The sequence below is a fragment of the Poromitra crassiceps genome (genome assembly GCF_964638095.1).
Source record: "Poromitra crassiceps genome assembly, chromosome: 23".
In the NCBI taxonomy this organism is placed as follows: Eukaryota; Metazoa; Chordata; class Actinopteri; order Beryciformes; family Melamphaidae; genus Poromitra; species Poromitra crassiceps.
In genome coordinates, this window is record NC_139639.1 from 11273261 (window position 1) to 11297436 (window position 24176).

General features: G+C 46.4%; 1 protein-coding gene across 3 annotated transcripts in view; it reads right to left on the reverse strand.

The window, feature by feature from the left end:
• Positions 1 to 23799, reverse strand: part of smg7 (SMG7 nonsense mediated mRNA decay factor) — a 39812-nt gene extending 16013 nt beyond the window's left edge. For all 3 annotated transcript variants that reach the window (XM_083659809.1, XM_083659810.1, XM_083659808.1), the window contains exons 1-14: positions 23700 to 23799; positions 21130 to 21161; positions 18340 to 18457; positions 16476 to 16608; positions 14532 to 14703; positions 13994 to 14065; positions 13250 to 13400; positions 12422 to 12557; positions 10948 to 11107; positions 9269 to 9428; positions 7886 to 7956; positions 6379 to 6439; positions 5388 to 5507; positions 4160 to 4388 (exon numbers count right to left, since the gene is read on the reverse strand). In XM_083659809.1, coding sequence (XP_083515935.1) covers positions 4160 to 4388; positions 5388 to 5507; positions 6379 to 6439; positions 7886 to 7956; positions 9269 to 9428; positions 10948 to 11107; positions 12422 to 12557; positions 13250 to 13400; positions 13994 to 14065; positions 14532 to 14703; positions 16476 to 16608; positions 18340 to 18457; positions 21130 to 21161; positions 23700 to 23725 — 1641 coding nt within the window. In that variant the 5' untranslated portion in view covers positions 23726 to 23799. The remainder of the gene's footprint in view (positions 1 to 4159; positions 4389 to 5387; positions 5508 to 6378; positions 6440 to 7885; positions 7957 to 9268; positions 9429 to 10947; positions 11108 to 12421; positions 12558 to 13249; positions 13401 to 13993; positions 14066 to 14531; positions 14704 to 16475; positions 16609 to 18339; positions 18458 to 21129; positions 21162 to 23699) is intronic.
• Positions 23800 to 24176: the final 377 nt, after the last annotated feature.

Sequence of the window (24176 nt, forward strand, 5' to 3'; positions counted from 1 at the left end):
CGTGATGTTATATGGCGTGAAACTATGGCTGTAACGCATTACTCAAAGTAAATAAGGTTACAACTTGCGTTACAATAAGCCTTTTATTTTGAAATCAACAAAGCGGATGATGTACTTGTACATTGTGGCTGACTTGACGCCCGTGCAGTTCATGCTGGCAGATCCACATAACGATGCATGCGTAGATTTAGACCATTTTTAAAGGGGTGGGGAGTGGGGCGAGTACCCGGACAGCGCAAACGTTACTCGAGTACTGACGTTATGAACGAGCACTCGAGTACCCGAGTACTCGCGCCCATCCCTAATTCTTTCTCCACATTCCTTGTGACTACCGTTATGGGAAACGCCAGATCCACATGACGATGCGTGCATAGATCTTCTAGGCCATTTTTAAAGGCGTGCGGAGTGGGGCGAGTACCCGAACAGCAGAAACGTTACTCGACTACTGACGTTATGAACGAGTGCTCGAGTACCCGAGTGCTCGAGTACCTGAGTACTCGCGCCTAGCCTAGGTAAACCCAGCCACCACGTGACCTGCTCTCTCAGTTCCCAGTCACTAGCGTCTAGACTCCGGGCCATTCAGATCGATTTCTGGGGCGATTGAAAGACCCGCGCAGACCCGCAGCCACCCCGCAGCCAATGAGTGACGGCGTGACTGCCAACATCAGTCCTGCCGTGATCGGCCAATCAGAGAGTGCGTCTTTGTCAATGACGTGTAACAGCTGCAGCGGCTTAGCACTACCTAGCCGTTAGCATTTGGCCTCTCTAAAGCATAGCTCCCGAGCTAGCTACTAGCTGGCTAGCTATATGGCTATGCAACTACGTGAGGAAATTCAAGTGAAAACAGCTGTTGAGGTTGAGGTCTGTTGATCAAAATAACACCTAGCGTTATCGAAATCGGATTTTAGCGGACCATACAAGCCAGGGCTTCAGAGCTGATCACCTGGACACATTTTATGGCGAAATTATCTGATAAACTTGTCTGTGCTGCTCTGTGGTGATCAGCTAATGTCTTCATAGCATTGTGATTATGATTTAATGCATTATGGAAGATAAACGCTGGTTTAACATAATTAAAATAATTCCCTACCAAACATGTAAAGTGACGCTTCTGGGCAGTAGACCATTTGGGCATAACATTATGTAATGTGACATGAGATCACCACATTTCAATAAATATAACGTTTTTGCACATTTGAATGCTGCTGGTCGTTTGTTTAATGCTGTATATATTGGATATTTAAAGCTGATACACTTTACACAATCAAATCTAACTTATTCACAGCAATACACAGTCCAGTAGTACAGTGGGCTAATTGTTTGAATTATATCGAAATATATTTGCATGGTGTAGCATGTAATGCAGATAATGTAGCTAGATACTCTGACACAGAAAGGCAGACAAGCTAGCAGCAGGGATCTTGTCACACTGATTCCAGATAAACTCCTCTGTCTAGCCAGCTATACAATATTGATCAAAATAACACCTATATCGAAATCGGATTTGAGCGGACCATACAAGCCGGGGCTTCAGAGCTGATCACCTGGACACATTTTACGGCGAAATTATCTGATAAACTTGTCTGTGCAGCTCTGTGGTGATCAGCTAATGTCTTCGCATTGTGATTATGATTTAATGCATTATGGAAGATAAACGCTGGAAGGCTGGGTAGCATTAGCTGACGTCATCCAGGCTACAGTAACATTAGGCTATTATAGTTATGAAACGCTGAAATATTTTGTGAACGCACCAATAGTTAGAGAAGGAAACCTCTCTTTGCATTTTATTTTTTAATAAAAGTAGGCTACTTGTGATATCTCACGTGGTCGATCATCATTGCAAATTTATGTGAACAGCTAGGTTTAATTTCTAGCTAGGTCAAACACACCTTAACGTTATGAGTGTGGCCGTTTTGGATTAACATTAAGTCCACGATCAAGTCTAGCATTTCGGTATATTCCTACCTCTTAACATCTAGCTAGCTAGGTTGGATCTGGAATATGATATCGGCTTGATACATTTGATTGTAGCTACTCATACAGCCGTGTGGAGCTTATCTAGCTAGGTTGCATCTGGAATATGATATCAAGCCAGTAATGTAGCTAGCTAGCGTTAAATAGGTTTATCTGTAACCACGCTGAAATGTGAGGGCATTAACGTTAATATTTCTAGCTAGGTCAAACACACCTTAACGTTATGAGTGTGGCCGTTTTGGATTAACATTAAGTCCACGATCAAGTCTAGCATTTCGGTATATTCCTACCTCTTAACATCTAGCTAGCTAGGTTGGATCTGGAATATGATATCGGCTTGATACATTTGATTGTAGCTACTCATACAGCCGTGTGGAGCTTATCTAGCTAGGTTGCATCTGGAATATGATATCAAGCCAGTAATGTAGCTAGCTAGCGTTAAATAGGTTTATCTGTAACCACGCTGAAATGTGAGGGCATTAACGTTAATATTTCTAGCTAGGTCAAACACACCTTAACGTTATGAGTGTGGCCGTTTTGGATTAACATTAAGTCCACGATCAAGTCTAGCATTTCGGTATATTCCTACCTCTTAACATCTAGCTAGCTAGGTTGGATCTGGAATATGATATCGGCTTGATACATTTGATTGTAGCTACTCATACAGCCGTGTGGAGCTTATCTAGCTAGGTTGCATCTGGAATATGATATCAAGCCAGTAATGTAGCTAGCTAGCGTTAAATAGGTTTATCTGTAACCACGCTGAAATGTGAGGGCATTAACGTTAATATTTCTAGCTAGGTCAAACACACCTTAACGTTATGAGTGTGGCCGTTTTGGATTCACATTAAGTCCACGATCAAGTCTAGCATTTCGGTATATTCCTACCTCTTAACATCTAGCTAGCTAGGTTGGATCTGGAATATGATATCAAGGCTTGATACATTTGATTGTAGCTACTCATACAGCCGTGTGGAGCTTATCTAGCTAGGTTGCATCTGGAATATGATATCAAGCCAGTAATGTCAGGTCTCAGTCGCATTCACGCTAACCTCTTAACGTCTAGCTATAGCTAGGTTACATCTGGATTATGTATAATATACAGTATAATACTACGCTCACTACGTCATGACATTCACATTAACGCCTCCAAAAATCTACTGTAGCTAGCTAGCGTTAAATAGGTTTATCTGTAACCACGCTGAAATGTGAGGGCATGAACGTTAATATTTCAATTAGGTCAAACACACCTTACCGTTATGACTGCGGCCGTTTTTATTAACATTAGCGTTAAGTCCATGATCAAATCTAGCATTTCGGTATATTCAGTGTGTGTGTGTGAAAAGGATGTTAGCATGCTAGCATTATTAGCACAGAATGTATACAGTCCATGGTACAACGTTAGCCCTTCAAGTCCTGAGGCGAACAGCACTGGAGGATGAAGTCTGCAGTCTGGCATTCAGTGTCCAGCATAACAAGCACGCCTGTTTCCTCATCAGGTTGGCAGCAGCTGTATAGATGATGACTGTTCTTCACAGCCACAAATATCTCTCCAGATCTGCGGCCATCTGCAGCAGGGATCGAGGTTTGGGTCCGTGTAGACACGTCCTGTTCCTCTTTCATTCCCTGACCACCGTCACGCGATGTTCTCTCTTCTTGTAGCTGGTTGTAACCATTTGCGTGCTAGCAGTACTGAAATGAAAAGTGTTAGCTCGCTTGCTAACAACAAAGGTCGCAGAGCGATGACGCCATCTGCTGCACTGCGCATGTGCTCTGTGCACAAAGCTGGTTGGATGACGGTTGCGTAATGGAGCGGTCTATCGGGGGGGGGCCAACAACCGCAGGAAATCGTTTAACAATGGTGGGAATCCAGACCATAGTGACTGAGAACAGGTCTGAGAGCAGGTCACGTGGGGGATGGGTTTACCCAGGCTAACTCGCGCCCATCCCTAGTAGCTAATGGCCAGCAGCTCAAGCTAGCACCACTGCTGCCAAAATTAGCTGATGAGCTGATACCGTCGGAACGGTATGACCGAAGATATTAGTGGTTTCGGAAGCGTGACTTTTTCAAACCGTGGTATACCTTGAAACCTTGAAATACCTTGGTGGTATACCTTGAAACCTTGAAATACCTTGGTGGTATACCTTGAAACGGGAAACATCCCTAACTCTTGCCCATCCCTACCTTGAAGGTGACGACAGGCCGCTCGGCGTCCGGCCCGGCGCTTGGTGTCTTGCCCACTGACAGCACGGACTTGAGGCCGCCCCCCTCGCCATGATGAGACGTCTGCTCGCCATTAGATGACTCCTGCAGCACAGGAGACTCCTTCTCCTCTGGCTGCTCGATGGATCGCTCCGGGATGGACGTGACGAAGATCAGGTGGCCTTCCTCACTCACCTGACACTGAATCAGCCTGGAGAGAAAGAGAGGGAGAGAAAGAGAGAGAGACAGGGAGAGAAACAGAGAGAGGGAGAGGGAGATAACGATGATCTATATGTGGGTTTGCATCCACACGTGTTTATGCGCATTTTTGATTTGTGCATTAAAAAAATCTGAGTGGAAACAGAAAATTCAGAGAAAATAAACTTGAAATATCGCAACAAGGTTTTTACTCTTGGGGGAGGTGGAAAGATTGGTACATGGATAGAAGGTAAATACGACTAAGTGCAGTGGAAAAAGATTAAGCAAATCTTCCGTTAACCAAACACTTGTTTAACCTAAATTCATTCAAAAACCTGCTTTCAAGTTTCATGTTGCCTTGTGTAACCAACTGAGTCCTGAGTGGTAGCAAGTTTCTGGATCTTTTCCTGAGTTAGTTTGTGGGTTATGGGTAGGGCTGCACAATTAATCGTATTTTCATCGTCATCGCAATATGAACATGCGCAATAAACACGTCGCAAAGACTGCCTGAAATGCAATGAATAACAAAAGTGGTTTTATTTACATGCGTCATGCATTCCCACTCAGCATCTGATCATTTTGTCTTGTGTTGTAAATCCAGCATACACCTTTCCCTTGCAACAGTGTGCTCCGCCCCTCTGCCAAAGCCCAAACACGCTGTGTGTAGTTTCAGCTAGAGTCAGTGTGTATTTCATTTCTTTATTCAGTGGGCATAGGCTATGTTTGGGGTCTATGTTAGCATTATTAAAGCAGAAAGACATAGGAACTGTATAGCTAATATGCATACTTTTAATATTTGTTTATCACAAGTCGTATCATCATCGCTATATCGAACAATATTATGGCACATCGCAGATTTTCCTCATATCGTGCAGGCCTAGTTATGGGTTCCTTAAAATAAATAAATATTGGGAAACGGCAGCTAGTTGTTTTTTGAAGAAAACAAAGCAAGATAAAAAGTAAAGAGACTGAAGGAAACATCAAAGATGCAGTGAGAGGGAAGACATCTCACCCCGGCTGGTTGTCGGCCACCCACTTCCCCAGGCTGACGAGTCTCTGGTGGCGGGCGGGGAGCGGCGGGCCGGCCCGGTCCAACAGGATGCCCTGGTGACCCTTGGTGAAGTCCAAGGACCTGAAACACCACACAGGGATTGGTCTATATATCAGACATCTAATTTATGTATCACAATCCCAAAAATGTGACCATATGTATCATGGGTAGGGTTGTCAAAAGTATCGATAGTATCAATAGTAACCATTTTAAATGGATACAATACTAATTTGCAACAGATGTAATGGAAACCGAAATCAGCACGGAATGGCATGGCATGACGCAACTCGTGAGCGGTACATGTTGAACAATGTACGCAGAGAGCCCGTCTTCCGCCATGATACTATTGGAGCAAAGGGATTTCTTGCGGCAAAACCGGAAATGCTGATTTGTGATTCAGACCCTCTGTCGCTGATGTAAGACGTTGGATCTGACCAGGTGAGAAGACGTTGGATCTGACCAGGTGAGAAGTAGCCTAGGTAAACCCAGCCCCCACGTGACCTGCTCTCAGAGTTCCCAGTCACTAGCCACTGTAGTGACTGAGAACAGGTCTGACTGAGAGCAGGTCACGTGAAGGCTGGGTTCACCCAGGCTAGGTGAGAAGACGTTGGATCTGACCAGGTGAGAACACGTTGGATCTGACCAGGTGAGAACACGTTGGATCTGACCAGGTGAGAACACGTTGGATCTGACCAGGTGAGAACACGTTGGATCTGACCAGGTGAGACTACATTACATCCAACAACGCCATGGAAGCCACGTCGGACTCGTTTTTAGCCTCTGTCTCTTGCTTTGTGACTTTTTGTGCAATTTCAAAACTTTACGACCTGGAAGTGAAATGTTCCCGACTGCACAGGACCCAGAACGCAGCAGTGTGTGAGTGAGGCGTTTAGAATAAGATCCGGTGCAACGTGTCAGAAAAGCATGTGTGTGTGTGTGTGTGTGTGTGTACCTCAGAGCGGGCCGCAGGGCCAGGAAACCCTGCAGCTCAAACTCCTCCGGCAGGGGCGTCACTGGGGGAGAAAACAAACACACCCTCAGCTACACCACTGCAATGCACTCATGAAGTGAAAAAGGTGACAGATAGCAGGGCTGATACAAAACCACTTCAAATCATTCAGTTAAGTGCTCTATTTTGGGATCAAAAAGGTGACTATCAACTAAAGGTGACTACCGGTAGTTTGCATCCCTGCATTCATTGACACATTTATGGCGCACCGCCACAACGGGATTTTGAGCGCGACAACAGATGTTGATGGAGCCTCTCCACGGAAAGACCGGCTCCACAGCCAGGAAAATCAATCACACATCACAGCGAGAAGCGATGGCACTGTCGCATCTGCTTCAAAAACACCTCTCTGTGTCCGCACGACTCCGCAGCGGTCGTCAGACTGACAAAACAGCTTGGGAGTGGGTGTGAAGCACTGGGGAGCAGGGCTGTTCAGGGCTGTTTTGGTGCTTATAGAGCAGGGACACTCAACCTGCTTTGCTTGGGGGCCACTTCTGCAAAACTACAGGAGGCCAGGGGCCAGTTCATAAACAAACATTAATCATAAAAACATCTGTAGCAGATTGTAGATTTTTGGGGTGTCAGCCGGAGTTTAGTCTCACAATTTTGTGCACACAGCATAGTTTGTTAGTTTAAGTTAAGTGAGTTAAGTACATAAGTGCCTGGGCCACTCCCCCCCACACAGGAAGAACATTTTGCACATTTTAAAAGTAAAATGCATCAATCTGGTGCTCTTTTCAGAGCCAAATGTAGAGGCTAGTAGATCTATGAAGAATTACACAGCACATTCATATCCTCTTTACTGTGCTGTGGCTGTGATTGGAATGTTGTTCAGCCAGGACAATACTTAGGCTCTAAATCAGTGATACTCAACTTGCGGCCCGGGGGCCAGATGCGGCCCGCGGTAGGGTGCAGAGTGGCCCCCTGACCATCTTCTAATTCACAATGAAAACTAATGTTAAATAAAGTTTGACTGAAGCTCCAGCTAAATTGTCAATGTTATGCAATGCTAATCATATGCTAATCATATGCTAATCATATCATTTCCTCGTGGACCGGTCCGCGGCCGTGGGGTTGAGAACCACTGGTCTAGAGAACCACTGGTCTAGAGAACCACTGGTCTAGAGAACCACTGGTCTAGAGGACCACTGGTCTAGAGAACCACTGGTCTAGAGAACCACTGGTCTAGAGAACCACTGGTCTAGAGAACCACTGGTCTAGAGGGTTAATCAGCTGTTTGGTGACTGAGGAGGATAACAACAGTCAGTCGAATGCATAAATAAAGCCAAACTTCTGCATTGGCTCCTTCCTGTCATCCAGTTCTTGCATATTATCGACCATCTGCTGAATAAATAATACTTGATACTCCTGTTGGTTGTGAGAAGTGTCTGGCTGCAGCTCGCTATGGATCAATAGGCTAAAGTTAGCGGAGGAAGCCGGCGTTTGTTACCTGAGGAGCAGGACACATCGTCCTCTTTGGGCTGGAAACTGTTGAGAATGGAAACCAGCCATGGCCAGACGCTGTGTGAGAGAGAGAGAGAGCGAGAGAGAGAGAGGGTGGGAGAGAGAGGGAGAGAGAGAGGGAGAGAGAGAGAGAGAGAGAGGGTGGGAGAGAGAGAGAGAGAGGGTGGGAGAGAGGGAGAGAGAGAGAGGGAGAGTTGAAAGTGAGAGATTTAGTCATTGTCTATAAAATGTCAAAAATATTTCCCAGAGCATAAAAAAATTAGTATTATTTTATAATGATAGTCAACTGCATCAAATGCAGCAGTTTCCTGTCAATCTGAATGATTATGAAGCTGTAAGCAGCAAGTACCCGGAAGTATAGCCAATCTGTTTACAAACATGCTGAGTGGTCCTATGGTCTTAACTCATTGAGTGCCAATGACGTCGATCGGTGTCAAATGCGTTTTTTGACGGTGGGACGTGGATCAAAGCCTCGTGCATCTCCTGTACAAATATTGTAGCTATTGAAGGTGTATAACCTATTTTACGGACTCATTAGGTGGCGACAGTGCTCTCCAGATTAGAGAAAGGTCAGGAAAACAGCAGGAAAAAGCCCCGTGATGAAAGAGAAACCGATGCATGCTGCAGCCAGAGCCATATAGATTGCTCTGGCTGGAGCTGACGTTGGCTGCGAACAGCAGTCAATCCGCGCCCACAACTGAGCCCCTCGGTCTCTGCTGCATAGTTTCTCCACACGATTAGCCGCCAGAAAAGCAGCACCCGACGCCGAAGGGCCAAACCATTCTCAGCAGTCCGGTTTGGCTTTTCGGTGTCGCGCTGGGAGCCGGCGCACAAAAACGGAGCACTCCGAAAATAGACGCTGGGTGCGTGAGGCTGTGTGTTAGTGTGGGGAGGAGTTTGCAGCTGAGGGGGGGGAGAGGGGGGTGGGGCACGCAGGGCACCACACAACTACACCACGTCACTACATCAGAAAATATTAGCTTCAGAGTCAGTGAATGTGCTTGAAATGCTTCATTTCACAAAAGGCTGAATATCTCAGCTTCTAATTTGAAACGTCTGTTTTTGCTGAAAACAACCTATATTCTCCGGCTCATAACTAAAGAACGGAAAATGGTATCAATAAACTTTTTTTTGCTGATAATACAATAGAGTCTCCTCGTTCTTTGTGCGTGTGCGTGTGCGGTGTTTACATAGTAATATCACACAATATTCTGTGGGCCTCGAGAAATCACTGAAAACGCTCTGAAACTCTGGCACTGGGAGCGTCCGTTCTCCAAAAGTGGCTGGCACTCAATGAGTTAATGGGAGTAATATGGGAATATTGCAGTCCCTGTTAAGGTAGTCCGTGTTTTGGTGCTTGCTTGCTTACTGCTGCCTCTGGTCCATGGCGGTCTCCTGGAAGACGCTGGGTCTAAGTCGGAGCCAGTCCAGAGACACCTTGATGGCGGGCAGAGGACACTCGCCCGTCACACCCTCGCCCCGGGCGTTGTTGAGCAGAGTGCGGGTGCACATCACGCCCAGGAACGACACTGAGGAGAGGAGGAGATCACATGATGCTGAACCAGCTGACTCAGCACTCAACCCTAACACAGACACTTCTGATGTGAACCACACTGAATAATCACAACACTTCTGATGTGAACCACACTGAATAATCACAACACTTCTGATGTGAACCACACTGAATAATCACAACACTTCTGATGTGAACCACACTGAATAATCACAACACTTCTGATGTGAACCACACTGAATAATCACAACACTTCTGATGTGAACCACACTGAATAATCACAACACTTCTGATGTGAACCACACTGAATAATCACAACACTTCTGATGTGAACCACACTGAATAATCACAAGATTCAACCTAACACACTTCTGATGTGAACCACACTGAATAATCACAACATTCTGCATTTGGAACATTGCGCCGATTTTCAACCAGCTTTGTATCATTACATCATCAGTATATCAGAAGATTGTGAAGAGTTTTGAAGTCATTCATTGAGTTGGGCAGTTATTGAGAGTTGATTTGAGTGAAAACAATTTTACCTTTATTTGTACAGGGGGAGTCTCACTGAGAGCAATGCTCTCTTTTTCAGGAGCGCCCTGTTCACATTCACACACACACATTCATACCTGGAAGCTGACCAGTACAACCACAGTCTGATCTGTTGGCCACTGAGCAGCTCCACTGGAGCGGTTGGGGTTAAGGGTCTTGCTCAAGGGCACCTCAGTGGTGGTGATGAGGGAGGGGCAAGCGCTGCCGTTTCACTTTCTCCACCCAGATTGATCCTGCCGGTCCCAGGGATTGAACCGACGACCTTCCGGTCACAAGCTCACTTCTCTAACCATTGGGCCACCACTGCCCATAGTTGTGGACCAGTGAAGTCATTCGTGCACAAATGACATCACTGTTCCACACCTTCACTCAAATCAACTCTCAATAACTGTCAAATTAAATTAATGCCTGCTAAACCGTTTACAGTTTTCAGATATGAATGATACAAAGCTGGTTGAAAATCGGTGGTGTCTGTGTGGAGTTTGCATGTTCTCCCCGTGCCTCCCGGGGGTTTACTTCATATAGGAACCCCTTCACCAAAAACATGCAATATCCTGGTTGCTAATGTGGTTCCTCCTCTGGTCATTAGGGGCGCCTGTTCGGAGGGAGGGGAAGTGGTTGGAATAGCATGAACCTCCCACGTGCTATGTCCTACCGGTGAAGCTTCCTCTGTCAGGTGAAAAGAAGTGGCTGGCTAACTGCCCATGTCTCGGAGGAAGCTTGGAGCCAGTTTCGGCTCTCCCCAGATCGGCAGAGGGTGGAGTAGCAACCAGGATAAATAAATTAAATTAGCACTAATGTGGGATAAAAATGGGATAAAAAAATCGGGGGGAAAATATATATATAAAAAAAAAGAAAATCGGTGGTGTTCCTTTAAGAGGGTTAAATAAACGTATAAAATCAAATGGAAAAATGTGAGTTGATTAGATGAACAGTTGTGGAGAAGTGTGAAGGACAGTAGAGAGATGAGAAGGTCTTACTGAAGAGGCCCAGGAGTTGCAGCCAGCCTTGCTGCTGCTCGGGGCTGAAGCTGGGCTGGGGGTCAGAGGTCAGGTCTTTGAGGTGATGCAGCTCAAACAGGTTGATCACCGTGATGTGCACCAGCTGCTGAGAGCTGAACGCCTTCCCAAGGATCAGCCTCTGTACACACACACACACACACACATGCGCGCGCACACACACACACACACACACACACACACACACACGCACACACACACACACAAGTCAAAACCACGCCCAGGTAATAGTCATCAGAGTCTGAAATTAATTATGCAAACTAGGGGGGAACTTATGTTTTTCAGATGGGGGAGATGTATAGATTTTGGCAGGTTTTTCCGCTAGTGCATACAATGTCCAGTTGGGTGAAAATACAATGTCCAGTTGGGTGAAAATACAATGTCCAGCTGGGTGAAAATAGTAGCCAGCCGAGGGGGGGGATAACTGACATCACATGCCAATTTGCATATCGCCGCTGTCGTTCCAGGACCTCGAATTTCCAAAACAGAAACTTTTCAGGAAGTAAAAAAACCTGTTTGCTCTTAAACTACTGAACCAAATGTCGTCCAAGTTGGCACATGTCTTAATTATAGTTAGTTTCCCGCTGAATGTGTCATTACTTTATAAATATCTTACCTGGATAAGCTCAAATGATGTTGTTTATATTATCAGTCCGACTTGGAAGCGCTTTCTCACGGCCAGTCAAGCGGGAGAGAGTCGCATACTCATGCACGAGCCCCCAAGCTCCAGGCCGCGGGGGCGCGCGCAGGAGCAGCAGAATTGCCCCTCGCCTCTCATGGCCGAATGGGGGCTTTGGCATGGGGTGAGAAATAGTCTGACATAACGTAACGTTAACGAACGTTACTTTATTCTCGTCAGAAAGCACTCCGATTTGCATGTTAAAACAAGTTTGCAGCCTAGGAATAACTGGAAAACATTTGATTGATATATTAATGTCAGAGGAAGCCAGGATTAGTCAAAACGATATGAGAAATACACAGCGCGTCTGCCGTGTGTCTTTTCCGGGTTTATTGTCCTGCGTGGGGGGGTACACACGGAGGTAGGGGGGAATTTCGAGGTTTGACTGACAGATTGAGGGCGAATGGCGTTACGAGATTTACTCACAAGCTCGTTTTAATGCTTTTCCATTGGTTGCATTTGTTAAAAACCACACAGAGACGTGAAGGGTGACCAATGGCATTGATTCATGACAAAAAGTAAAAAAGTGAAAAAAGGCACATTCGAGGTCCTGGAACGACAGCGACGATATCAATATCTACAGTGATAGATATTGATATTGTGTCACCGTTCACCACATCACAGTTGTAAAAAAAAGATTGGCAATTGGCTCAACTGTGTCTCCTGAATCGCTCAATAAAATCTGAGAAATGAGTGGGATCCCGCTGTCCAGAATCTAGACATGGTCCAGAAGTGGTCTGGTTCAGTGTGTCTTACCTGGAACTGCTCCTCCAGCCTCTCTCTCAGTCCACTCAGCTTGTCCAGGCTCTTGCTCAGGTAGACGTGGCCGTGGAACTTGATGAAGGCCTTGATGAAATCTGACACGCTCCACTTGGTTTTCACCTCGTCTCGGCTTGGGGGGCACAGACAGAGGAGAGGAGAGGGGACACAGACAGAGGAGAGGAGAGGGGGCACAGGAGAGGAGAGGAGAGGGGGCACAGGCAGAGGAGAGGGGGCACAGGCAGAGGAGAGGAGAGGGGGCACAGGAGAGGAGAGGAGAGGGGGCACAGGCAGAGGAGAGGAGAGGGGGCACAGGAGAGGAGAGGAGAGGGGGCACAGGCAGAGGAGAGGAGAGGGGGCACAGGCAGAGGAGAGGAGAGGGGACAAGAATAATCACTTGGCTCCACCATCAGAACAAAATAAATCACAAGAGGTTCCAGGGGTTTCACAGAGATTTTTTTTACTTTGTTAATTAGACCCATTTTAGGGCCATATGAAATCTATTCCAATGTTTTTTTCTCTCCCATTTTCCTTTTTTTCCATTTTAATTTTAGTTTATGGGTTAGAATCTTTTATGACTTGGCTCTCTCAGACAGCCTCTCCAACATGTTGCTACAAAATGAAAACCAATGGTCCCATGCAAGACCGACCCCCCTCTCAAAACACCCCAATCAAAAACAGAATTATTTCTCTAAATATATATATATGGTATTGTTGTAGCGCATGCGGTCTCGACTCTTTATTGAGTTGATGGTATTGTTGTAGCGCATGCGGTCTCGACTCTTTATTGAGTTGATGGTATTGTTGTAGCCCATGCGGCCTCACCTCTCCAGGGCCTTGGACAGGGCCTTCTGCAGGTTGGTGGAGGCGGCTGGGAAGGGGAACTTGACTGCGATGCTGCGGCAGTAGTAGAAGATGGTGGTGAGATGGTCTCCTTTGGACGAGGCTAGGATGGCCAGCTGGTTATAAGGTTGACCTGAAGAGACACCACAGAGGGTTACATCAGGACACCTGCTGGGTGAGACTGACCACTAAAGAAGACAAACAGGGCTGCTGAACAATATGCAAAAAAACAAAAAAATATATATAAAAATGATGTGATTTTTACTGGGGTCTGTAGCAAACAAGCATGTTCCCTTACACAATGATTAACTTAATTATCAATTCATCGATTAGTTGTTTGGTCTATAAAATGTCGATGACTTCCTCAAATGTCTTGTTTTGTCCACAACCCAAAGGTATTCAGTTTACTGTCATAGAGGAGTAAAGAAACCAGAAAATATTCACATTTTAGATGATAATTTTGACTTTAATTTTTTTTTAATACTCAAAACGATTAATCGATTATCGATTACAAGGATGGAATTAAAACTGCTAATTCATGGGCAGCATGAGCACAAACGATGTCGCTAGTGTCACATGAACAGCTAGCTGGCTGCTGACACAGTAGAGGTGGGCGTGTTGCTCTGAGCATCCATGTTCCAGGTTTTATTATCTGTTCCATGGTTTCTGTGTTCATTGATTTTGCACTGTCCCATCCAAATAAACAAATAAATAAATCAGACTCACCGTTGGACGGCACCAGCTGGGCGGCGTGGCGGTAGTAAGACTCGGCCTGGCTGGTTTGGTTGCGGTAACGAGCTGCAGGAAATAAACAGCAAAATAAGAGCAAGACACTGGACTGATGGATTCATGTGTTGTACAGTAATAATATATATATTATATATATAATACATTAATAATACGTAGCTGTATCTCACTTTTCAAAACAGATACCAAGACCAGCCCATAAAACAATGTACTGTTGGGTTGGTCCAATATGCTTCCCCTTTATATTTCTTGTTGTGACTACAGATGACACCTATGTCTCCTAGGTGGACGAGGCAGTGCTGACAGACTCACATATGTCTCCTAGGTGGACGAGGCAGTGCTGACAGACTCAACTATGTCTCCTAGGTGGACGAGACAGTGCTGACAGACTCACCTATGTCTCCTAGGTGGACGAGGCAGTGCTGACAGACTCACCTATGTCTCCTAGGTGGACGAGACAGTGCTGACAGACTCACCTATGTCTCCTAGGTGGACGAGGCAGTGCTGACAGACTCACCTATGTCTCCTAGGTGGACGAGGCAGTGCTGACAGATGTAGGAGCAGGAGCTGGGCTGCGGTGTGACGATGGCGCTGCTGATGCTCTGTTTGTTGCTGATGATGCCGAGCTGAGACGACTTGACGCGACACGGCAGATCCACGCTGAACACCGTGCACAGCTCCTGCAGTAACTGGAGGGGGGGCGTGTTAATGTACTGAACACCGTGCACAGCTCCTGCAGTAACTGCAGGGGGCGTGGTTAATGTACTGAACACCGTGCACAGCTCCTGCAGTAACTGGAGGGGGGGCGTGGTTAATGTACTGAACACCGTGCACAGCTCCTGCAGTAACTGCAGGGGGCGTGGTTAATGTACTGAACACCGTGCACAGCTCCTGCAGTAACTGGAGGGGGGGCGTGGTTAATGTACTGAACACCGTGCACAGCTCCTGCAGTAACTGGAGGGGGGGCGTGGTTAATGTACTGAACACCGTGCACAGATCCTGCAGTAACTGGAGGGGGGGCGTGGTTAATGTACTGAACACCGTGCACAGCTCCTGCAGTAACTGCAGGGGGCGTGGTTAATGTACTGAACACCGTGCACAGCTCCTGCAGTAACTGGAGGGGGGGCGTGGTTAATGTACTGAACACCGTGCACAGCTCCTGCAGTAACTGGAGGGGGGGCGTGGTTAATGTACTGAACACCGTGCACAGCTCCTGCAGTAACTGCAGGGGGCGTGGTTAATGTACTGAACACCGTGCACAGCTCCTGCAGTAACTGGAGGGGGGGCGTGGTTAATGTACTGAACACCGTGCACAGCTCCTGCAGTAACTGGAGGGGGGGCGTGGTTAATGTACTGAACACCGTGCACAGCTCCTGCAGTAACTGCAGGGGGCGTGGTTAATGTACTGAACACCGTGCACAGCTCCTGCAGTAACTGCAGGGGGCGTGGTTAATGTACTGAACACCGTGCACAGCTCCTGCAGTAACTGGAGGGGGGGCGTGGTTAATGTACTGAACACCGTGCACAGCTCCTGCAGTAACTGGAGGGGGGGCGTGGTTAATGTACTGAACACCGTGCACAGATCCTGCAGTAACTGGAGGGGGGGCGTGGTTAATGTACTGAACACCATGCACAGCTCCTGCAGTAACTGGAGGGGGGGCGTGGTTAATGTACTGAACACCGTGCACAGCTCCTGCAGTAACTGCAGGGGGCGTGGTTAATGTACTGAACACCGTGCACAGCTCCTGCAGTAACTGGAGGGGGGGCGTGGTTAATGTACTGAACACCGTGCACAGCTCCTGCAGTAACTGCAGGGGGCGTGGTTAATGTACTGAACACCGTGCACAGATCCTGCAGTAACTGGAGGGGGGGCGTGGTTAATGTACTGAACACCGTGCACAGCTCCTGCAGTAACTGGAGGGGGGGCGTGGTTAATGTACTGAACACCGTGCACAGCTCCTGCAGTAACTGGAGGGGGGGCGTGGTTAATGTACTGAACACCGTGCACAGCTCCTGCAGTAACTGCAGGGGGTGTGGTTAATGTACTGAACACCGTGCACAGCTCCTGCAGTAACTGAAGGGGGGGGGGGGCGTGGTTAATGTACTGACCACCGTGCACAGCTCCTGCAGTAACTGGCGGGGGCGTGGTATAATGCTCGATAAAGAGAAAAAAGTTTGACTGAACTTTTTTTGACTGGTGTCCAGGTTGTGCTTGTGTTTGGAACCCTCACTTATCGATACTCCTTAATTAATGGTTCAGTTCTTTATCATCACTCTTATTGGTTGTTTTTCATTACAAAATAATGGCTTTAAAAAAATACATCTTAGTTAAAATTGGCTATGTGGGTGGTGTCTATCTGGGTTTCATTAATAATAGCACAGAAATGACATTCAAATGGACTATCAATGAATAAGTTGGTGTAAAATTCTGATCATATGGCAGACTTGTGGGTTTGGTTACCTGTGTGTAGAATCCACTAGCTGCCTCGAGGAAGAGCGACAGGTTGGCCTGCACCTCGCTGCGGTTGGGGTTGGCTCTGTTCTTGGCTTGGCTCTGCAGTGTGGTGATCTGGTTCTTAAACGCATGGTTCCACCTGCAGGGAGACAGACCACAGAGTCACATGACACCGTTGACAGGTGAGACAACCTGTGCACATTTCAACACTGATCCAAATGCTGCTTCAGCTTATAGTTCCTATAACAGCCTATACATCTGTCAAGAAACTGTCATCACAGTAAGAAAAATATACGGGCTAGATCATAACAGCTATAGCGTTTTTTACTGCAATGTATAGTAACACAGGTTACTGTCCCATCCTTAGCTGACTCTTAACCCAGAATAATATATTTTGTCAAAAATGAGTCCTATTATTATATTATTAAAAATAAAAAAATCTATAAATATTCCACATGATCGAAGTGATTCCTTAACACATTCACTGCCAGCCGTTTTTTCAATACTGTAGGTAGGTTCTGCCAAGTTTTTTTTTTGAGGATTCTGGCTCATCTTTCAAGAGCCGAGGATTCTTTTCTGCTAAGATTTTGTGAACACAAATGATCTCAAAAGAACTAATAGAATGTGTGCTTTCTCTGTCTAAAATAGTTAGTTTGTAGAGTTAGTAGTTATGTAGGCATTAGCAGTAGAATACAGCATGGTTTCAGCGTCTGAAAATTTATTCTGAGATAAATGGCTTTTTGTGAAATTCGATAGAACAGTCACTTTAACCATTTATTTTTGGCGTAAGACGTCAGACATCTAAACAATAGTTTTGAACAGTAATTTCCTCCATAGCAGCAGGAAACCCCCCTCTCCTTCAAACTCCTCCCTCCATGGGTGTGTCTCTGGTGGCTTTGCAGCGTTTGTCACAAGCGAGGCTCTGCCTGTCTGTGCTGCCTGGCTGCTGGCGGCTGCTCTTTGGGCGAGTCTGCATGAGTCGTTTCGGTTGTGAGCTCAGCTGCAATGAAGCTGCTGCGATTGTGGGCTTTCTGCCGTGTTTCAAAGTGTGTTGCACGCATAATCTATTATGCAAATTTGCAATCCCCCACCGCCAGCTCCCAGCGCGATAATGCGCGAAAGCGAAAGCGTTTTCGCCAATCCATTTTACAGTATGAGAATGGTTTCCTCGCGTGTTCCCCTGCAGTTTTGGCTCGGCTTTTTCTAGTCTGGAGAGCACTGTCGCCACTTAGTGGGTCGGTGGAATGGGTTGTACACGTTCGGTGGCTCCAATATTTTTATAGGAGACGTGGGGGGCGTTGATCCACGTCCCACCGTCAATTTTTTTTTTTTTTTTTTTGACGACTCAACTCGTCATTGGCAGTCAACCGTTGGATTTTTTTTGACGACTCAACTCGTCATTGGCAGTGAACGTGTTAACAATCAATGATCAATTTTAAATCAATGATAAATTTTCGATTATTGATGCCCATCCCTAACCACTACATTAGTTATTATTAATATTTATCTGCTACGTCACCAAGACACATATTGTGTCAGTTTTGGGACTGTTTTCACATACTTTTTAGCAGGTGGTTCAACCCCAGCCAGGGGAGCACAGGGAGAACATGCAAACTCCACACAGAAAGGCCCTTTTCATGACCCCACCTGGGCAGTAGGCAGTGAGGACATGGAGATGGGGACACACCCTCAGCGCCCACAGCATCCCAGGCGGGTATCGAACCCAGGATCTTCTTACTGTGAGGTGACAGCACTACCACTGCACCACCGTGCGCCCTAGTTTTGGGACTTGGTGACTGAAGTAATCTTGACTGTGATTGGCTGTTGTGACATGCGTGGTGTGAAGAGGGAAGAGGGAGGCGGGGCTTACAGGTCCTGCTCCACCTTCTTGTCCAGAGCGTACTCCAGGTCAGTCACCAGCATCTTCTGGTACAGGTCCTGCAGGGCCTGCCGGGACGTCCACACCTCTGCTGCCCCCAGCTTCAAATCTGACCCACACAGAGGAGAGACAACCAGCTTCAAATCTGACCCACACAGAGGAGACAACCAGCTTCAAATCTGACCCACACAGAGGAGACCAGCTTCAAATCTGACCCACACAGAGGAGAGACAACCAGCTTCAAATCTGACCCACACAGAGAGACACCCAGCTTCAAATCTGACCCACACAGAGGAGACAACCAGCTTCAAATCTGACCCACACAGAGGAGAGACAACCAGCTTCAAATCTGACCCACACAGAGAGACAACCAGCTTCAAATCTGACCCACAGAGGAGAGACAACCAGCTTCAAATCTGACCCACAGAGGCGAGACAACCAGCTTCAAATCTGACCCACACAGAGGAGAGACAACCAGCTTCAAATCTGAGCCACAGAGGAGATGCAGCCAGCTTCAAATCTGACCCACACAGAGGAGAGACAACCAGCTTCAAATCTGACCCACACAGAGGAGACACCCAGCTTCAAATCTGACCCACACAGAGGAGATACAACCAGCTTCAAATCTGACCCACACAGAGAGACAACCAGCTTCAAATCTGACCCACACAGAGGAGACAACCAGCTTCAAATCTGACCCACACAGAGGAGATACAACCAGCTTCAAATCTGAGCCACAGAGGAGATGCAACCAGCTTCAAATCTGACCCACACAGAGGAGAGACAACCAGCTTCAAATCTGACCCACACAGAGGAGACCAGCTTCAAATCTGACCCACACAGAGGAGACACCCAGCTTCAAATCTGACCCACACAGAGGAGATACAACCAGCTTCAAATCTGACCCACACAGAGAGACAACCAGCTTCAAATCTGACCCACACAGAGAGACAACCAGCTTCAAATCTGACCCACACAGACGGTACGTGCACATCTACAATGGCACGGCGGCTTGCCTGCTGAAAAAGCCGCTTTGACGCTGCATCTTGATAGGCTGTCTTGCTGTATTCTCGATTCTGATTGGTCCATTTCAACATCGCGCTGGAACCGCCCCCAGCGTTTCAGCGTTTCACTGTCGCAGACTAGAGGCGGCTTGTCTCCGAGCGGCTTCACGCTCGCGGGGCGGGACTAGGGCGGGACCTTTCGTTGAAGCTACCCAATGACAGCTCTTCTTACACATTTCCTCCCCGCACCCTCCTGTGTACAACGTTTCTACAGGCTACAGCTCCAAGCTGGAAGCTGGTTTGCACGCCCACAAAACGCTGCGACACAGCGGAAAAGCGAATTTGCCATTGTAGATGTGCACGTACCGAGAGGAGACCAGCTTCAAATCTGACCCCCACAGAGGAGACAACCAGCTTCAAATCTGACCCACACAGGAGACCAGCTTCAAATCTGACCCACACAGAGGAGAGACAACCAGCTTCAAATCTGACCCACACAGAGAAGAGACAACCAGCTTCAAATCTGACCCACACAGAGGAGACAACCAGCTTCAAATCTGACCCACACAGAGGAGAGACAACCAGCTTCAAATCTGACCGACACAGAGGAGACAACCAGCTTCAAATCTGACCCACACAGAGGAGATACAACCAGCTTCAAATCTGACCCATAGAGGAGATGCAACCAGCTTCAAATCTGACCCACAGAGGAGACAACCAGCTTCAAATCTGACCCACACAGAGGAGAGACAACCAGCTTCAAATCTGACGCACAGAGGAGACAACCAGCTTCAAATCTGACCCACACAGAGGAGAGACAACCAGCTTCAAATCTGACCCACACAGAGGAGAGACAACCAGCTTCAAATCTGACCCACAGAGGAGAGACAACCAGCTTCAAATCTGACCCACAGAGGAGAGACACCCAGCTTCAAATCTGATCCACACAGAGGAGAGACACCCAGCTTCAAATCTGATCCACACAGAGGAGAGACAACCAGCTTCAAATCTGACCACAGAGAGGAAAGACACAAACTCAGGGTCCTGAATCAGCTGGGGAAATTTATCACCAGCTGCTAAATGTCTGCATGAGTCTGGTAAGTTCGTCTACTCCACCAGCCACTTTGGAAAGCAACCAACTATCATTTAGAGCAGTGATTCCCAACCAGGGGTACGTGTACCCCTAGGGGTACTTGAGCATATTGCAGGGGGTACTTGGAAAGATTGGGGATTACAATCTATTTATAAAATGATAAAAACAATATTCCAAATAATTTCATAGGCCCATCTTGGGTAAAACTCACGACTTTTTCCAATTGAAAACTGTCAGAATTGTATTAAAGGTGAGTCATTCAAATGATTTCCAGTTACTAATCAGATGTGTTAGAGGCCTATAAAAGTTTAATATGAGGTTAATAGAACTAATTTAGGAGAATCATCAACACACATGAGTGAGGGCGGGGGTACTATTGGCATGGCAATTTATTTATGGTCCATCAGTCTGTTTTGTCTTGATTGTATGTCTTTGTAGGACATTGTCTTGTGCGATTTGTCTTGTTATTGTGAAAATTTAAAATATTGAGAAAGAGATGAGGTTGCAAAAAACTACATAAACAAAAGGTTAATTTCCCCCCCTGCATATGAATAATATACATGCCCATGCAGTGCACAGCCTACACTGCTGACAGGTCTCCCCAGGGTGCAGAATCAGATATGGAATTCTATGGAAGTGCATTAAGGAAAGTGTTGAAGGTGATAAGCAAACCATAAAACATACCTGTCATGTCCACCTTCAGGGCCTCTGCCTGTCTGTGAGGATGTAAACAGAGAGAGGTACAGGTTAGACAGACACAGGCTGTCTGTGAGGATGTAAACAGAGAGGCACAGGTTAGAGCAGTGTGGTTCTCAAACTTTTTCACACCAAGGAGGACCCCCAAACTGACACAAATTAGCCCACGGACGTCCATTTGATAAGATTTTGTCCCAGGGTCCCCCATCTGATAAGATGTTTTGCTTTTAGATGTTTTATTACAGAAAGTGTATGAGACCCCATGATCAAAATAGCCTAACAGAATATGTCATTATGTTACTTATGTGAAAATAAATTATTAATTTATTTTCACTATCATTCCTGGAACCCTCAAGGACCCCTAGGGGTCCCCGGACCCCACTTTGAGAACCACTGGATTAGAGTATGTGAGGATGTAAAACAGAGAGAGGCACATATTAGACAGACACAGGCTGTCTGTGAGGATGTAAACAGAGAGAGTTACAGATTAGACAGACACAGGCTGTCTGTGATGATGTAAACAGAGAGAGACACAGATTAGACAGACTGTGAGGATGTAAACAGAGAGAGACACAGATTAGACAGACTGTATGTGATGATGTATGTAAACAGGAGAGGCACAGACTGTGAGGATGTAAACAGAGAGACAGAGATTAGACAGACTGTGAGGATGTAAACAGAGAGAGGCACAGACAGACTGTGAGGATGTAAACAGAGAGGCACAGACAGACTGAGGATGTAAACAGAGAGAGACACATATTAGACAGACTGTGAGGATGTAAACAGAGAGAGGCACAGACAGACTGAGGATGTAAACAGAGAGAGACACAGATTAGACAGACTGAGGATGTAAACAGAGAGAGGCACAGACAGAATGTGAGGATGTAAACAGAGAGACAGAGATTAGACAGACTGTGAGGATGTAAACAGAGAGAGACACAGACAGACTGTGAGGATGTACAGTAAACAGAGAGAGGCACAGACAGACTGTGAGGATGTAAACAGAGACACAGATTAGACAGACTGAGGATGTAAACAGAGAGAGACACAGATTAGACAGATTGAGGATGTAAACAGAGAGAGGCACAGACAGACTGTGAGGATGTAAACAGAGAGAGACACAGATTAGACAGACTGTGAGGATGTAAACAGAGAGAGACACAGATTAGACAGATTGAGGATGTAAACAGAGAGAGGCACAGACAGACTGTGAGGATGTAAACAGAGAGAGGCACAGATTAGACAGACTGAGGATGTAAACAGAGACACAGATTAGACAGATTGAGGATGTAAACAGAGAGAGGCACAGACAGACTGTGAGGATGTAAACAGAGAGAGGCACAGACAGACTGTGAGGATGTAAACAGAGAGAGGCACAGATTAGACAGACTGAGGATGTAAACAGAGAGAGACACAGATTAGACAGACTGAGGATGTAAACAGAGAGAGGCACAGACAGACTGTGAGGATGTAAACAGAGAGAGACACAGATTAGACAGATTGAGGATGTAAACAGAGAGAGGCACAGACAGACTGTGAGGATGTAAACAGAGAGAGACACAGATTAGACAGACTGTGAGGATGTAAACAGAGAGAGACACAGATTAGACAGACACAGAATCCACACCATGCTGCACGACACACAGCAGCTTAAACAGTTGGGACAGTTTTAATAGACACACATTGACTTGTTAGCGTTCATCATTACATAATGTTATACTTCATGTTTATTGAGAATAGATGGCTAACTAATATAGGGGATGTGCTTACAGGCCAATAATGTGGCTATCACTTGCAAGTGCGACTGTTCAATGTTGCTAGCGGGTCTTAACGTTACGTCTGTACCGGCTGTGGCTCCATTCTAACGTTAACTAGCTAATATAAGTGTTCAGGACAGACTGGTGGTGTGTCGGCCTCAGACACACTCCTGCATCCAACATGCGTTGGAGAATGTAACATAACAAACCATGGCGTTACTGACCACCAAGTGAACTAACGTTACCCACATAACGTTACCTTTAGCTTTGGGGTGGATTTAACACTGTCAGCCTTCAGACATACAGACAGATCAATTGAGTGAAAAGGCTGGTGTTAGTATACTCCAAACACATTCAATAATAACAATGTTAGTGAATAATACCATTCACGTCATTCAACATGCCATGGCATCCTGACATACGCAGAAAGTCGCTAACGTTAGCAAGCTAAAGCTAGCTAGCGACAACACACTGTATCCCTGTATGGCGGGTAAGGTTAAAACAGAAATTTTGTCCACATTTCACGAACACAGCCCGACAACATTCAATGTACCTACAAGCAAACAGTTGACGCCAAGCACTACACACATCTGAGCCACAGTGTGGAACACGCCAGGCAGCATCGACTGTTTGTTGTTGTGAGATGCTAACAGCTAGCTAGCGCCAACATTCAGAACAGGGGGCTGGTCCCAAGCTAGCGAGCTAACGTTAGCAACCACACGAAACAACTCATCTTCTCGCTTCAACATCAAAGGTTCGATCGGCTGAAAATGCGGACAGATGATTTTTCTGTGGATTTACCGTAAATACTGGGCGCAGAGGTTCATCCTGCCCGATCACAGGCACGGCCTCTCACACAACGACTGGTCCAGAAGCTAACGCTGCTCCCGGCGCCATGTTGTTCCTGTCTGACTGAACCACAGAGGAGAGGAGAGGAGAGGAGGAGAGGACAGGAGAGGAGAGAGGGGGGGGGGGGGGTGCTCTACCTTCACGACAGCTTCACCTCAAGGTTATCATCAATTAATTTCCCTATTGTTATGTATGATTTCTTTGCCTTATCTGTTTTGATTTCTATTTTGTCTGTTCTGATATGCACCTGATCATATTGGTATTTTTGTAAAGATTCAAAGCCATTTTGCAATTAAAAAAAAAAAGGTTATCATCACCATAGATTGATTTGTTTTTTTCACGATATTCTCACGATTCTCTCCAGACATGTGACTCAAGTCATTTAGTCCAAGTCCATGTCAGCAGCACCAGTGGTGGCTCCTGCATAAT